The 18177-nt window shown below is 35.1% G+C and overlaps 1 protein-coding gene across 5 annotated transcripts in view; it reads left to right on the top strand.

Moving 5' to 3' along the window:
• VPS13A (vacuolar protein sorting 13 homolog A) overlaps positions 1–18177 on the top strand; it is a 226450-nt gene that overhangs the window by 8845 nt on the left and 199428 nt on the right. For all 5 annotated transcript variants that reach the window (XM_064361629.1, XM_064361630.1, XM_064361631.1 and 2 more), the window contains exons 2-5: positions 9206–9249; positions 10341–10383; positions 14245–14340; positions 14923–15024. In XM_064361629.1, the coding sequence (XP_064217699.1) occupies positions 9206–9249; positions 10341–10383; positions 14245–14340; positions 14923–15024 (285 nt within the window). The remainder of the gene's footprint in view (positions 1–9205; positions 9250–10340; positions 10384–14244; positions 14341–14922; positions 15025–18177) is intronic.

Raw genomic sequence — 18177 nt, 5'->3', positions numbered from 1 at the left:
TGTTAATATTTCCAATGATATTATTAAGTTCTTGTAGTGAGTTTTTTAGTTCTATCAGATCAGTTTGGTTGTTTCTTAAAACGACTATTTAATCTTTCAGCTCCTGACTCATTTTACTGGATTCCTTAGATTGGGTTTCAACTTTCTCCTGCTGCATTTCAGTATCTTCTGAATTTTATGCCCATCATTTCAGCCATTTCAGTCTGGTTAAGAACCATTGCTAGGCTGGGTGCAGTGGCTCACACCCGTAATCCCAGCACTTTGGGAGGCTGAGGTAGGCAGATCACTTGAGGTCAGGCATTCAAGACCAGCCTGGCCCACATGGTGAAACTCCATCTCTACTAAAAATAAAAATATTAGCTGGGTGTGGTGGTGGGCATCTGTAATCCCAGCTACCCAGGAAGCTAAGGCAGAAGAATCGCTTGGACCTAGAAGGTGGAAGTTGCAGTGAGCCGAGATTGTGCCCCTGCACTCCAGCCTGGGTGAAAGAGCAAGACTGTCTCCCCCCGCCCCCCCCCCCAAAAAAAAACCATTGCTGGGGAGCTAGTGCAGTCCTTCTGACGTAAGAAGACACTCAGACTTATAGAGTTGCTAGAGTTCTTGTCCTAGTTCTTTCTCATCTTCGTGGGCTGACGTTCCTTTTATCTCTCCAGTTGCTATCCTTTAGATGACGCTTTTTGCTTTTATGTTCTTTGCTGCCCGGAGGGTTTGACTGTGGTGTAAGTTGAGTTTAGTCGACTGGGATAGTCTTTTGATGATTTCTGGGTGCCAACACTCCGCTCAGCACTCCTGGCTTGCATGCTATAACCCAGGGGTGTTAGGACTAGGCACATGGATTTATTCTCTGTCCCCTTGAGGTTAAGCACTTGCTGCACTGGAGGGACCAAGGTGTTCCCGGTCTGCTGGGCAACAACACTCTGATGGTGGGGCCAGTAAAAGTGCTTGATTGGGGTGGTGGCAGTGGGGTAGTGAGGCCTGCACAAGCACTGGTAAAGCTGTAGTGGGAGGCTGTAGCTGACTGTGTCCTGGCAAAACAGTGGGGGGAAGCTGTGGGTGGGTGCATGCCAGTGGAGGCCTATATGCAAGTGCTCTGTGACGGTTAGCTGGGGCTTGCCAGCAAAGAAACTATAAGTGGTGGCTGCTGGGAAGTGCTGGCGTTGGGCATCAGCGTATGTTGCAGTTGGATGTGGCCAGGCAGGGACTGTGGAACAGGCTGGCAGATTGGGGTTGGTGGGGGTGCTCCAATCAGACAAGCCCTGCCCCATGGGCAAGGTAGCCCTGTTCTGTCTAGGTCCAATAGTCAACAAAGACCAAGGCTACCTAGAAGTGTGGTGAGCTTTGGGAGGTGGATATCCCTGGCCTTGCTCCACTGCAGCCATTCCCACACCAGGCCCTCTGGGCTCCATGCAGACTGGAGCCCTGTTTCTGCCAACTTACCAAGCAGCTCTCCTTGCAACCTCAAATGTCTGTGGGGGTCGTGGAGCCTCCTTGAGCTAGAGTTCTAGAAGCCCATAGCAAGAATAGGCTACTCCATGCCTGTTTAACTCATCCAGTCCCCAGGAGCACTTGGGGTTAGAATGAGTCATGGTGCTCAGGAACTCCCTATGGGGTTCCCAGCTTTCTCCTCCTTCAGCCCAGGATCTGCATCCTCCTACCTCCCACTCTCAGTGCCTTCTTTACAAAGATCTGCTCAGAGTGTGCTGGTCTTCTTGATTGTCTCGTCTCTTGGTGGAAGAAGCTCTTTTTGACTCTGTGTCTACTTGGCCACCCTGACTCCTCTGTGTTGTCTGTTCACTGTAGATAGTGTCATGTGAGGAATAAAAGTTTTAACTTTTATTTGATGAAGTCCAGTACACCTATTTTTTTTTCTTTTGTTGCCTGTGCTTTTGGTGTCACATCCAAGAAATCATTGCAAAATGCAATGTCATATAACTTTCTTCCTATGCCTTATTCTAAGTTTATAGTTTTACGTTTTATATTTAGCTCTTGGATCCATTTTGAGTTAATTTTTGAATATTGTATAAGATAAGGTTCCAGTTTCATTCTTTTGCTTGTGGATATTGTGGATTTCAACTTCTGTTGAAAAGTTATTGAAAAGAACGTCCTTTCCGAATTGAATATCCTTGGCACCCTTGAAGACAATTGTTTGACTATATACGTGAGGTCTTGTTTTTGGGCTTTCTGTTCTGTACTACAGCTCTATGTGTCTGTACCACACTGTTTTGATTAATGTGGCTTTTAGTAAGTTTTAAAATTAGAAAGTGTGAGACTTGTAATCTTCTTTCCTTTTTTCAATATTGTTTTCATTTTTTAGGATTCCTTGAGATTCTATGTGGATTCAGTGTTGGATTTTTCTAGGATTCTGATATGGATTGCAAAGAATTTGTGAATTGTTTAGGGTAATATTGACATTTTAACAGTAGCAAGTCTCCCAATCTATGAACATGGGACGTCTTAACATTTATGTGTTTCTTTAATATCTTTCAGCAACACTTTTACACTGTTGGTGGGAGTGTAAATTAGTTCAACCATTGTGGAAGACAGTGTGGCGATTCCTCAAGGACCTAGAAATAGAAATTCCATTTGACCCAGCAATCCCATTACTGGGTATATATCCAAAGGATTATAAATTGTTCTACTATAAGGACACATGCACACGAATGTTCATTGCAGCACAGTTTACAATAGCAAAGACCTGGAATCACCCCAAATGCCCATCGATGATAGACTGGACAGGGAAAATGTGGCACATATACACCATGGAATATTATGCAGCCATCAAAAATGATGAGTTCGTATCCTTTGTAGGGACATGGATGAACCTGGAAACTATCATTCTCAGCAAACTGACACAAGAACACAAAATCAAACACCGCATGTTCTCACTCATAGGCGGGTGTTGATCAATGAGAACACATGGACACAGGGAGGGGAGCACTACACACTGGGGTCTGTTGGGGGGAAATAGGGGAGGGACAGCAGGGGGTGGGGAGTTAGGGAGAGATAGCATGGGGAGAAATGCCACATACAGGTGAAGGGGAGGAAGGCAGCAAATCACACTGCCACATATGCACCTATGCAACAATCTTGCATGTTCTTCACATGTACCCCAAAACCTAAAATGCAATAAAAAAAAAATATCTTTCAGCAACATTTTATAGTCTTAATTGTTTGCATCATTAGTCTCCTTGGTTAAATTTACTCCTCAATACTATTATTTGTGGTGCTGTTGTAAACAGAATTGTTTTATTTCTTTTTTGTATAGTTCCTTGTTCATTTATAGATACTGATTTTTTGGTGTTGATTTTTATATCAAGCACATTCCTTAATTCTAACAGTGTGGTGGAATATTTAGGTTTTTCTACATATAAAATCATGCCATCTGCAAACAGAGATAATTTTACTTTTTCCTTTCCACTTTGGATGCCTTTTATTTATTTTCCTTGCCAAATTGCTATGGATAGGTCTTCTGGTGATATGTTGAATAGAAGTGACAAATGTGGGCATCTTTATCTTGTTCCTGATCTTAGGGGAAAATATTTTAGTCTTTCACTATCGAGAATGTTAGCTGTGAGCTGTTTATACATGACATTTATTGTGTTGAGGTAGTTTTCTTTTGTTTTTTTTTGGGCGGGGGGTGTTTTTCATCATGAAAATGTTCTAAATCTTTTCAAATCCTTTTCTGCATTAATTGAGATGATTGTGCCTTTTTCCTTCATTTTGTTAAAGTGATGTAATACATTGTTTTTTTTTTCTATGTTGAGTCATTCTTTTGTTTTGTTTTGTCTTGAGATGGAGTCTCGTTTTGTCGCCGGACTGGAGTGCAGTAGTGTGATCTCAGCTCACTGAGGCCTCCATCTCCTGGGTTTCGGTGATTCTCCTGCTTCCACCTCTCAAGTAGCTGGGATTACAGGCACACACCACCACACCCAGCTAATTAATGATTCTTGTATTCTGGAAATAAATACTACTGGGTTGTAGGATATAACCCAGTAGTATTTAAGAGGCTTTTAAAGATGCTATTGAATTCTGTTTACTAGTATTTTGTTGAGGATTTTTGCATGAATATTCATCAAGGATATTGGTCTATAGTTTTCTTGTAGTGTCTTTGTCTGGCTTTGGTATCAGAATAATGCTGGCCTGATAGGATGAGTTTGGAAGTGTTCCCTCCTCTTCCATTTTTTGGAAGAGTTTGAGGAGGACTGGTGTTCATTCTTTTTTTAAAATGTTTGGTGGCATTCACCAGTAAAACCATTTGGTCCTAGACTTTTTTGTTATTTTTAGGATTTTTTTTGATTACTGATTCAGTTTCCTTAAGGGTTATAGGTATGTTCAGATACTCTGTTTTATCAAGATTCAGTCTCAGTATATTGTGTATTTCTAGGAATTCATTCATTTCTATAGGTTATCCAGTTTTTTGTTCATAGTACTTTCAAATCCTTTTTATTTTGTAAAATTGATAGTAATATCTCTTTCATTTCTGATTTTAGTTATTTGAATTTCTTCTCTCTGTCTCTCTTTTTTTCTTAGTTAACCTAATTAAAGCCTTGCCAATTTTATTGATCGTTTTTGAAAACTAATGCTTGGTGGCCAGACACTGTGGCTCACCCCTGTAATTGCAGCACTTTGGGAGGCTGAGGTAGGTGGATCACCTGAGTTCAGATGTTTGAGACCGGCCTGGCCAACATGACAAAACCCCCTCTCTACTAAAATACAAAAATTAGCTGAGCATGGTGGCAGGTGCCTGTAATCCCAGCTACTCAGGAGTCTGGGGCAGGAGAACCGCTTGAACCCAGGAAGTGTAGGTTGCGCTGAGCTGAGGTTGTGCCAGTACACTCCAGCCTGGGTGACATAGGAAGACTCTGTCTCAAAAAAAAAAAAAAGAAAAAGAAAACTAATACTTGTTTGTTTCTTTTTGTTTTCTTTTCCCATTATCTTTCATTTGTCTTTGCTCTAATCTTTATTATTTTCTGCCTTCTGCTAGGTTTGGATTTTTTTTCACCCCTATTTCCTTATGGAATAAATTTACATTGTTAAGTTGGGATATTTCTTCTTTTTAAATATAAGCATTTACAGCTTTATGTTCCCTTCTAGCACTGCTTTTGCTGTGTCTTACTAATACAGTCTGTTTTTATTTTCATCTCAAGATATTTTCTAATTTTTCTTGGGATTACTTTTTTGATCCATTTTTTGTTTAAGAGTGCTTAATTTTTTATACATTTGTGCATTGTGCTTTTTTCCATCTGCTATTTATTTCCAGATTTATTATTTTGTTACTGGAAAAGAACCTTGAATAATTTCAATCTTTTATAATTTTACAATTTTGTTTTCAATTGACATGTATTAATTGTACATATTTATTAGGTACAGGGTGATGTTTCAATACATGTATACACTGTATAAAAATCAAATTGTTATTTAGAATATTCATCACCTTATACATTTATCATTTTTTTGTGGTGAGGACATTCAAAATCTTTCTTCTAGCTATGTTAAAACATGCAGTACAGTATGGTTAACAATAGTCACTCTACTGTGCAATAGAACACCGGAACTTATCCTTCCCATCTTACTGTAACTGTACTCATTGACCAATCTTTACCTATTTCCCCTCTCACCAGTATTCCGCAGTGTCTGGAAACTACTATTCTATACACTATTCTATGATGTCAACTTTTAGATTTCACATGTGAGTGAGATCATGCAGTATTTGTTTTTCTGTGCCCGGCTTATTTCCCTTAGCATTATGTCCTCCAGGTGCATTATGTTGCTGCAAAGGGCAAGATTTTATTTTATTTGTTAATGAGGAATAGTATTTCTTTGTATATTTATACATACCACGTTTTCTTTACCAGGGCATCTGTTGGTAGACACTTGATTGATTTTGTATCTTGGCTTTTGTGAAAAGTCCTGCAATAAACATAAAGTGCATGTTTCTCTTCAACAAACTGATTTCATTAATTTTTTCTCTTTTTTCTTTTTTTTTTAATTTTTTTTCCTTTTTTCTTTCGTTTCTCTATTTTATTTTATTTTATTTTATTTTTTGGTGCCATGACTCAGATACGAACCAAAACTGACTTCATTTCTTTGGGATATCTATACATTAGCAGGAATGATGGGTCATATGGTAATTTTATTTTTAAATTTTTTGAGGAACTTCCATACTGTGTCTTATAATGCATGTACTAACTTATATTCCCAACAACAATGTGAAAGGGTTTCCCTTTCTCCACAACCACAGCGGCATGTGTTATTTTTTGTCTTTTTGATGATAGCCATTCTAATAGGTTGAGGTACTATCTTGTGGTTTTGATTTTTCTTTACCTTATAATTAGTGATGTTGAGCATTTTGTCATATCTGTTGACCATTGTATGTTTTCTTTTCTCTTTACCAAAATGTTGACCCTTGTTTTGTGACCTCACATATATCCTGGAGAATGTCCCATGTGCACTTGAGAAAAATGTGTATTCTGCTGTTATTGGGTAGAGTGTTCTGTATGTGACTGTTGGTCCAGTTGATGCAACTGATCAATATGTTAATTAAGTCCTATATTTCCTTATTAATTTTCTGTGTGTTTGATTTGTCCATTACTGCAAGTTGGGTATTGAAGCCTTCTAGTATTAATGTAGTGCTATCTATTTCTCTCCTCAATTCTGTCAGTGTTTGCTTCATAAGTTTTGGTGGTTTGATGTTTGGTGTAGACATGTTTATAATTGTTACATCTTTTTAGTGAAGTTTCAGATTTATGATTATATAATGCCCTTTATTTTTTTGTAACAGATTTTGATGGAAAGTTTATATGTCTAATATTGGTATAGGTTGCATATACTTTATCTGAAATGCTTGGAATCAGAAGTGTTTTGGATTTTGAAATTTTTTTCAGATTTTAGAATACATGCATATCAAAATGAGATCTTTGAGATGAGACCCAAGTCTAACACACAATTCATTTGTGTTTCAAATATACCTTGTACACATAGCCCAAAGATAATTTTATACAATATTTTAAATAATTTTCTGCATAAAACAAAGCTTGTGTGCATCCAATCATCAGAAAGGAAATGTGTCACTATCTCAGCCACCCATGGGGGCAATCTGTGGTCGTTTGACATCATCATTATTCCTGACTCTGAACTTATATGTTACCGATAAGCAATCATTTTCTTACAACTATTTACACATAAGTTCTTAACAGTAAGAAATATGAGGTACTAACAATACAGTGAAAATACAGTGTGTTCAGTGTGAGTAAGCAGCACAGTAACATCACCGGGAATGTCTATCCACTGTTACACAGCAGCAACAACAAACAGTGGCAGGCTTTCAGTTTCCACCTACAATGCTGTGTTTAGATTAAAAGGTAACTTTAGAATGTACTTAATTTTTTTTTTTTTTTTGAGTGAGAAGAAACATTAGAAGCAGTTGAGGGGCCAGGAATTGGATCCTCAAGGGATGAGGAGGCATTTTTCTAGATGGCTTTTTAAAATGTTTCCTCCAGAACCATCTGCCTCACTAACAGTGTTTTTTGTCTGAGAAGTCTCTGTTTGATTTTATAAAATATCATGATTTCTTGTTCTGTTATGAATATGTGCTGCTCCAGTGCTTTAATAAGCTCATCACACATTTTCACCGTGTGGTCTATAGACACTTTTTCTGCATTGGTAACATCATAATCTTCATCTACATCATCCACTTGTGGTATCATGTCAGCACTCAAAAAGTTTCAGATTTTGGATCATGTCAAATTTGGAGTTTTAGATTAGTGATGCCCAGATTATATAGGTGTCTCTGTTTTGGTTATTTTCGCATGGGTTTTCTTTCTTTCTTTCTTTTATCATTTTGCTTTTAACCTATGTGTGTCCTTAGAGCCAAAGTGAGTCTCTTGTAGACCACGTACCCTTGGATCCTGTTAATTTTATTGTTTATTTATTTACTTGTTTTGAGAGGGAGTACCACTCTATTGCCTAGACTGGAGTGCAAAGGTGCTATGTCGTCTCACTGCAACCTCTGCTTCCTGGGTTCAAGAGATTCTCCTGCCTCAGTCTCCCAAGTAGCTAGGATTACAGGCATGTGCCACCACGCCTGGCTAATTTTGTACTTTTAGTAGAGATGGAGTTTCACCATTTTGGTCAGGCTGGCCTCAAACTCCTGACCTCAGGTGATCCACCCACCCTGGCCTCCCAAAGTGCTGGGATTACCGGCGTGAACCACTGCGCTCTACCGGGATCCTGTTTATTTTAATCCATTCTGCCAATCTGTCTTTTTATTGGGGAGTTAAACCATTATATTTGAAGTTGTTACAGATAGGGAAGGGCTTTGTATTGCCATTTTGCTAATTACTTTCTATGTCTTACAGCGTTTCTTCTTTCTGTTCTACTTTTTACTGCCTTTCTTTTTGTTTAGTTAATTTTTTGCAGCAACTTTGATTCCTTTTGGGTATAATTAATAACATAATTGATATTAACCTCAACATAGCAATGAGGTCTCGCTGTGTTGCCCAGGCTGGACTTCTAGGCTTATGTGATCCTCCCACCTCAGCCTCCCCAAGTAGGCTGAGACCACAGGTGCCTGCCATCATGCCTGGGTGACTTTTGTGTGTATTCTAAAGATTTTTTTTTTTTTTTTGTGGTTACAATGGGGATTACTTGTAACATCCTAATGTTATAGCAGAGTATTTTAAACTTTTTTTGTCCCATTACCTGTATGTTACAGCTTTTCCAGTTGTCCTATAGTTCTTGTACATTCTGTTTTATTATTTTTCTCATTTTCTTTTTTTTATTTGAATTTGGGATGTTTTTATTTAAATATCTTGGGGCTTACTGATTTTGCATTTAAGAATTTTTTTCCCAGTGGTTTATTGCAAGTATATTTAAATGTAGTTTACTTTTTGCATATTGATCTTGTATCATGCTACTTTGTTAGATTGATATTGTTTGTATAATTCTGATTAAAATGTGTGTACACATTAACATTGAGCTACAATTGCAGAGGCCAAAAGTTACAATAAGTGAAGATTTGGTCAGGCATAACAATCTTAGACTATGTGTAAGAATGAAGGTGAGATAATGAGATCATAGGTAGATTATATTATCTGTTATGTACATTATTTATATATTTTTCCTGAGTATCAGGAATGAAGCATACTTAGTAACTTTTTAAAATGAAAAATATTTGATTGTTTCAATTTTTTTTAATCTCTTTTAGGAGCTGTGGCCCTCAAGAATCTTCAAATTAAAGAAAATGCCCTGGTAGGTTTAGACTATGAAAAATTTGTAAAGTGATTGCATTTAATTATGTATACTTCTTCCTGATTCAGTTTGCCACCTTCAGTTATTTAAATTTGAGAACATTTTTTGTAAATAATTTTTGCAAAATGTAAATTTTGAAAACTTGGGAGATGGAGGTTGTAGTGGGCAGAGATCTTGCTACTGCACTCCAGCCTGGGCAACAGAGTGAGACTGTCTCAAAACAAAACAAAACCAAACATACAAAAAATATAGATGTTTTCATTTTGCTTTTTTAACTTGTTTCTGATTTTTTTTTTTTTAAAGACAGCCTCATGCTCTGTCACCCAGGCTGGAGTGCAGTGTGTGATCATAGCTTACTACGGTCTTCAGCTCCTAGGCTCAAGCCATTTTTCCCCTTCAGCCTCATGAGTAGCTGAAAAGTTTTTAATTTGATAGAGACAGTTCATTTATTTTTTTAATTGCTTGTGCTTTTATTGTCATATCCAAGAAGTCATTACCAAATCTGATGTCATGAAGATTTTCCCTTATGTTTTCTTCTAAGGGTTTTATAGTTTTAGCTCTTAGGTTTAGATCTTTGATCCATTTGAGCTTTTGTATATGGTATATGATAACGGTTCAGTTTCATGTTTTTGCAAGTGGATATCTAGTTTTCCTAGCACCATTTATTTAAAAGGCTGTTCTTTGATTAGGGAGAATGTTTTTGAAAGTATTTTTTACAAAATGCATATTTTGCAAAATAGAGTTTTAATGTCCCTAAAAGCACAAACTGACATTATAATGGCCACTTCTTTTTCTTAAAATAATATAAAATCAGTAATGATTTGATATGAGTAGGTTTTGTGGTCATTTTTACTATAGACCTTTATCTCCAATTATTATAAAAAGAACAGCTTCCCTGAATTTTGTGGATTTGATAATAATATTGCAATTATATGTTTATACATTTAAGTAAATGTTGATGTAAGGAAAATATATACATTTATTTTTTAAAAATCCCTTGAAATAACTTTTGGAAGTAAAAAGTATTCATTTGTGTTGTTAAACTCTATATCTACTAATGTTTTGTATATATATAAAATTTTTTTTTGTAGAGTCAACTGGATGTACCATTTAAAGTTAAAGTTGGTCATATAGGTAAGCCACATTTATAATTGGAATATCTTCCTTCTTAGACATGCAACCAGAATAATTTGCCTAATATTTCTATTATGTGATATTTTTCATGTTTCTGAGCATCAATTAAAAATGATCATTTGTTTTTGTCTCAGTAGAGCTTCGTTGTGTAGCTTAAAAATATTTTTCGATTCATGTATTCCTTGCCCAGTATTTAATAATCTAATAAATTACATATCTCATTAGGTGGTAAATTGAGTTAATTGAGAGCCAAAGGATCTTAACTGTTTCAGTTTCTTAGGTTTCTGACTAGTTACCACTGCTATATTCTGATTAATGTTGGATACACTGAGTAAAGAATAGGCTCTGGATCATCCAGGCCCTGTGACTAGGGGCCAACTTAAAAACTAATTGCTGCTCTGCAAGTTTCTGTATGTTTTCAGAAAATACTGTGCTTTTTGTTTGGTATGATTTTACCAGTGTTTACTATTTATATCTTAAATATACTGATTGAGCAGGAAACAATTGGAATTTGAAGTTTTAACATGTTAAATAACTTGTGTGTCATGTTTCTTGTGTTACAGTTTTACTGGTTTAAATATTGTGCAAGATAATAGTGTCTTAAGTTGGGACTTTGAGATGTTTTTGTTACATAGTTTTGTAGTAGGATTTATACATTGTTACTGAAGCTATACTGGTGTCACTTGGGGATCAAGGTATCCTGAAAGCTTACATTAATTACGTGATAAAGGTCTTTGTAATTGTGTATAGTTATGGTTGGCATTAGACAATATACCATAGAAAGTTTTCATTATCATATGTTACTGAGAGTATAAAATTCTAACCTCCCCAACCCCACCTTTTAAAGACATTTTAGCATGAGTTAGAGGGGGAGAATGTCATTTTTACATATTTTGGATTATTTACATGTGTACATTTTAAATACTTGTAAGTTCATATGTATTGAAAGATTTGTAATTATGCTATTTTACAATTTTATGTTTTATTTCATTAGTGTGTATAAAGGATTTCTCTTAATCTGAGTTGATTTGATCTCATTTATTCTGTACCATAATAATCCAGTGAATGCATATTTGGATACTGTAGAATAATTTCATTTTTCAATTGGTACAAGAATATTACAATACATATTTTTATGTAACTTTTAAACTTTTACCAAAGGTCATTGAATTTTACAGTGATGATTGTTGTATTTCAGTGTATGTAAATTTAACCTCAATTCAAGAACAGTCAAAAAATAGGAAAGTAGATAGACTTATTTTCTTTAGAATCTGCCTGCCTTCTTTTTTCTTGCCTAATCTTGTTTAAAAATGATAATAAGATAATTTTCAGTGATAATATAAGAAGTAGAAAGTACACTGAACTAAACCTAAGATAATTTTGAGAATCATTTAGGGTGTTGTATACCTCTATCATAGCATCTGTCTTTTAAAAAAATCACTGTTTTTTCCCCCCTTCTAGTAGACACTTGAGTTTCTTGAGAAGTGGGTTTAATTGTTAATGTATCCTCACCACTTTAGCACATTACCTGGCATTTATAGTAGGGGCACAATTTGTTGTATGAAAGAAGTACATGTTTCCAAATGAATGGTTCAGTAGTACAGTCAGTTTTATATGAATGCATTATCACCTTGCTATTATTCTGTATTGATCTTTCAAAGTTTTCCTCATTTAGAATGCAGAATTACATGTATATCAAATATAAATACACACATACATATTGTAAAAGAAATTGTCTTTTATGGAAGGTTTTTGGAATTACATCTGTGTATTTTTCGGAATTTGCCAAATTTTCTACAAGGAGTCTACATTTTATAAGGGAAGGAAAAAAAGGTTTGTTTGTTTGTTTTTTGAGACAGCTCTCTGTTGCCCAGGCTGGAGTGTAGTGGTGCGATCTCGGCTCACTGCAACCGATGCCTTCCTGGTTCAAGTAATCCTCCCACCTCAGCCTGCCAAGTAACTGGGACTACAGGTGTACACCACCATGCCTGGCTAATTTTTGTATTTTTTGTAGAGACAGGGTTTTACCATGTTGCCCAGGCTGGTCTCGAACTCCTGGACTCAAGTGATCCTCCTACCACAGCCTCCCAAAGTGCTGGGTTACAGATGTGAGCCACTGCTCCTGGTCAAGTTTGTTTTTTTTTAAAAAAAGATTTGGTGGTGAAAATGGCACACTGTTAATATGTGTTTATTATTTATACAGTTTTGTCATTACTCTTTGTTCTTCTGTTCATTTGCTTTTTTTTGGAGTATTACTGTATATATTTTAAGCAGTCTGTTGGTATATTTATAAATAAATTGTGTCAAATTTGTTACAGTTTTTTCCTAATCTGTTTATTTCATTTTGGTTATATTTTTGGTCTCTACAGAAATTCGAAATGATCACCATGTTCTCTGATTTTAAAACTTAGAAAGTTATTCCCCTTTTAGAAATCAGATAGTGTAGAGGCTGGGAAGGGTAGCTGACACCTGTAATCCTGGTACTTTGGGAGGCAGAGGCAAGAGGATTGCTTGAGGCCAGGAGTTTGAGACCAGCCTGGGCAACATAGTGAGACCGTATCTCTACAAAAAATATATAAAAGAAATTAGATAGTTCATTTTTCTCTGAAGTGATATTGTATGATGAAATCTTTTTCTCAGTTTGAGATTTTCTAAACATGGAGTTTATAAAATATGAGATGGATCTAAGTAGATGTAAAAAAAATTTCCCAATTACTAACCAGTTTTAGCAACATAGTGTATTTAATAATCTGTTCCTTATGCAATTATGACAACTGTTTATAAATCTAGAAACTCATATCATTTAAACAATTTTTAAATATTTTAAAACTCTCTGTTATAAAAACATTCTCAATATACAAAACTAGAGTGAGTAGTATAAGATACCCCATACATAATGTTTTTGTAGTTCAAGAACCCTTATGCGTAAAAAAAAAAAACTTTGCTATTTGATTGTCTGAGGGTGTTTTCATTAGTTTACATAATTTTCAAATATTACCCAAGATGTTTTATTATTACTATATGTGTAATTTTTCATATATATAGTTTATATGTATGATTATTACCACATGTATATGTATATCAATTCCTGTATATATATACATATGTATGTAACGCACATACACATAATGAAAAATATACATACACACACTTATTTAAAGTATATAATTTCTTTCTTTTGGTGGGGAGGTACAGGTCTCACTATATCACCCAGGCTGGATTGCAGTGATATGATCATGGTTTACCGAAGCCCCAACTTCCTGGGCTCAAGATCCTCCCACCTCGGCTTCCCAAGTAGCTGGGACTACAGGCACATGACGTCATGCCTGGCTAATTTTTGTAGTTTTTATTTCCCATGTTGCCCAGGCTGGTCTTGAACTCCTGGGTTCAAGTGACCTACCTGCCTTATCTTCCCAGAGTGCTAGGATTACTGGTGTGAGCCACCACACCTGGCCTAATTTACCATCTTGATGTATTAAAAACAATACATATGGAGGTTTAGAGTAAGAATTGGGGAAATTCAAAGTTACAAGATTAAGGATTATTGGTTAAAGGAAGAAGAATATTGGTTTGTTTATGGTACAGAGAACTATAAATAGAAACTTGTAAATATTTAGAATATAATCTACTAGGTTTTCCAACAATGCTATTATAAATACAATAATATCAAATCATTACAACAAACACTTACTGTTTTTGGCTGTAAAATAGCTTTCAGTAAAGTGACGAAGCTCTTAAGGACAAAAAGGCCACTTTGTTATCTCTTCTAATGCTTGACAGAAAATAGACTAATCATAGAGGTAGGTTGAATGAATAATATTTTTTTTTCCTTTTTTTTTTTTTTTTCCCAAAAACATGTAGGTAATCTTAAACTTACAATTCCATGGAAAAACCTTTATACTCTACCTGTTGAAGCTGTACTGGAAGAAATTTATTTACTCATAGTGCCTTCTTCTAGTAAGTTAAATTTTAAAAATTATAATTTAAGTTACTCTTTTTTATGGATGGAAAAATCTTTATATTAAAAAATACTTTTGGGTAATTTTTTGAGATTTTAATATTTAAATTTGATATTTGTTAATTCAAATTAAATTGGTTTTTACTCTACATTTTTGGAGACTTTGAATTAATGATTATTGTTTGTTTATTTACTTTTGAGACAGAGTCTTGCATTGTCACCCGGGCTGGTGTGTAGTGGCATGATCTCAGCTCACTGCAACATCTGCCTCCTGGGTTCAAGTGATCACTCTTGCCTCAGCCTCCTGAGTAGCTGGGATTACAGGTGCCCGCCACTACACCCAGTTAATTTTTTGTATTTTTAGTAGAGATGGGGTTTCACCATGTTGGCCAGGCTGGTCTTGAACTCCTGACCTCATGATTCACCCGTCTCGCCCTCCCAAAGTGCTGGGATTACAGGTGTGAACCACTGCACCTGGCCAACCACTGCGCCTGACCAATTAATGATTATTTTTAAGGATTTTTTTGGAATGACTATATTTCAATTTAAGGTAATTATGATTATTTTTAATCTTCCTGTAGGAATAAAATATGATCCTTTAAAAGAAGAAAAACAACTCATGGAAGCAAAGCAACATGAACTGAAAAGAATAGAAGAAGCAAAACAAAAAGTAGTTGATCAAGGTAAAGAAAACAGTAAATAACAATGGTAATAAGAAAAGTGGAAAAGACTTGAATATTTATCATAATTGAATATTTTTTTTTCTCTGGAGATGCTGAGATTATTTAACAAATATGAGAGAATCTCATTGCATGGGGAATTTTAATGTGATTTGTGTGCTTTGTTTTGTGTACAGAAATTTTACCATCTGGAACCTTATCTTAAGGCAAAAATATGTCTAGCTTATTTTTATTATTTAGTTTACATCATATGTATGTACACACACACACACACACACACACACACACACACACACGTACTCGGTAAGGTCAGTTTTTAATGATAACAGTTAATTTTACCAAGTGTATTTTCTTCACTTTCTAGCCTTTGCTTTTGTATTCTCCTTATATCAGTTCTTCACCCTTTTAGAGATACTTAGTTTCTTCATATATTTCTATTTGCCTCTATCTGTTTATTTGCCCTCTGACTTGGCACGTATTTTCCAATTCAACTTAGACCATATGTTCCATTACTGCACCACCTTTTCCATTATTGGAAGTGGTGTCCTGCAGAAATCTAGTTGCTTTTCACCTGTTCACTGATCCTTAACTGCCAGCTACTTTTTATACTCTCACCTAGTGGGTCCTTCACCATGGCATGTAAATACACTGTAGCCTCTTTATCTTGAAACATGAATTTATATTCCTAACCTGGTCATCTGTTTATCTTCTTCTCTTCTGTCATTCATTTAATAGCTAACCGTCTTAAAATAAAAAAATGTTTACTGACTTCACTGTCTCTGTAATGCGTTGATTTTCTTGTGATAAAAAATAAGCTTCACTAATAAATATTTTGCTTGTTGGCAAACATTAATAGAGATTTAACATGTAATTCTTGGCAGTATCTCTTGTAATTCTGTTTTTTTCTCTGTAACAGTTACTTTATATGATGTGTAGTCATTTATCCTTATCTCCAGTCCTCTTTCCTAAGTCTCCTAGGCTTTTTCTTTATAAAAATTATTTTTATTTTATCAAGATAATACATATATATAGCTTTAAAAGTTAAGCAGTATTATAGGACCCATATTAAAAAAATGTTCCTGACCCAGGCCCACTCCCATATTGCTATACATGATGCTCACACCTCTGTTTCTTGATTTATTTAGATATTATATATATAAACATGTTATATACAACATATAACATGTATGTTATATATAACATATAACATAATAACATTACATATATTAAACTCATCTTGTGTTTTATTGGCATATATATGACATATATAAAGTATAATATATATATACACACATCCTTTTATGATGTACTGTGAAGATTGACCCTGTTTTTTCATCTTCTCTGTACAGTTATATTTTTGGTTAAATCAGAATTTATTGTGTATAGTATCATGGGTATATATAAATGTTTTGATTATATATAAATAAGTGAAAGTGACTTTGGGTATGACTGTTTATTATGTAGGCTTTTACTTAACATCCTTGTTTTGGTATTGGGCTCTCCCTGTTCTTCCATGTACAGAATTTGGGTCCCATTAGGGCTATTTTCTCTAGAATAAACTCTTGTGTTCTTAGTAGGGTGAGAAAGGGATGTTACTTGGATATTGGGCTGGGAGAAGGAGGGGACCTAACTTAACTGCTCATTATAGAGATTTAAATCAGTTCTTGTGTGATCTTAGTCTCTCTCCACCATGTTCCTTCTTTGCTATTTTTTGTTTGGTTTCCAGTTTCTGAATCTTTCCAGGGTTCTATGACTTGTTTTTTTGTTTGTTTGTTTGTTTTTAATATTGTTGTTTTAAACTCATCTCGTGTTTCACTTTGTTACCTTACAAGACATAGGCATTGGTATGCTTTTCATGTAAAAAAATAGATAGTTGGTTTTATTTAGGATTGGTGATTTATTGACAGAGGAATATGAGAAAAAAGAGTAAAGGAATTTAAGGTGTTGGTAAAATAATATATCATGAAATCTGAGCTGCATAAGGAAGTCAGGAGGAAGCTAGTGGGTAGGGAAAGAAAGATTTAACATGTAATTGAATGACTAAATGAATTTATAAAAGAAAAGGATTTTATTAGGTAGTTGTGAGATTCAGAGATTAAAATATGATCCTCTGTCTTTAAGAGATTGTATTCTATTGTCTACTTAATTCTATAATCTCTTTCAATGTATATATATTTATTTAATGTTTATATTTGAGGTACATATGATTAATATCTTCAACTTTCCTTTATCTAATGCCTCCTGGGCCAGCTGAATTAGAGAGTAGTAGGCAATTAGAGGAAAAGATAGATTTATATATATATAATTTCTATACAGGACTAGAGATATGAAAAGAGGAATGGAAGTAGAAATAAAAAAGAATATAGCTTTCATTGGCATTTTTAAAGGAAAAAAGGATAATAACTATGGTTATCAAAGGCATGTTTCAAAAAATTAGGAACCTCAATTCTTTATTTTTATTTATTATCATTATCATTATTATTTTTTTTTTGAGATTAAGTCTCACTCTGTTGCCCAGGCTGGAATGCAGTGGTGTGATCTTGGCTCACTGCAACCTCCACCTCCCAGATTCAAACAATTCTCCTGCCTCAGCCTCCCAAGTAGCTGGGATTACAGGCATGCGCTACCATGCCTGGCTAATTTTTATATTTTTAATAGAGATGGGGTTTTGCCATATTGGCCAGGCTGGTCTCGAACTCCTGACCTCAGATGATCCACCCACCTTGACCTCTCAGAGTGCTGGGATTACAGTTGTGAGCCAATTCTTTGATCTTTCTATTTCTCTAGAAGGTAATGGAACTTGAGATAGTTGATACTGTTTTCTGAAAATGAAATAGATGAACTTCTTTCATCCTTGTTCGAAAGGAGAGAGGAAGAAGATCTTATTATTTCCTATTTTGTATTTACTAGGGGAGGAGGATATTCAACTGTTTTACACATCTATACACAGGCAACTTAATGGTGGTATCACTAATTTGAAGGGAGATTTCTGCTTTGCTGCTGTTAGTAGATTTTGTAATTTAAGTCTATTATAATTCTTACCTAAAAATCTTTTTTTTTTTTTTTTTGTATCTTTTTGTACTCAGGCAAAGCTTAACAGAAATTATAAAATTTAATGCCAGCAAATTCCACATGGTCTGCTTTAGTCTCATGGAA

The sequence above is a fragment of the Aotus nancymaae genome, unplaced genomic scaffold (genome assembly GCF_030222135.1).
Source record: "Aotus nancymaae isolate 86718 unplaced genomic scaffold, 86718_ANA_hifiasm-v0.15.2.pri h1tg000041l, whole genome shotgun sequence".
NCBI classification, from domain to species: Eukaryota; Metazoa; Chordata; class Mammalia; order Primates; family Aotidae; genus Aotus; species Aotus nancymaae.
This window is presented reverse-complemented; position numbering and strand designations above follow the sequence as displayed.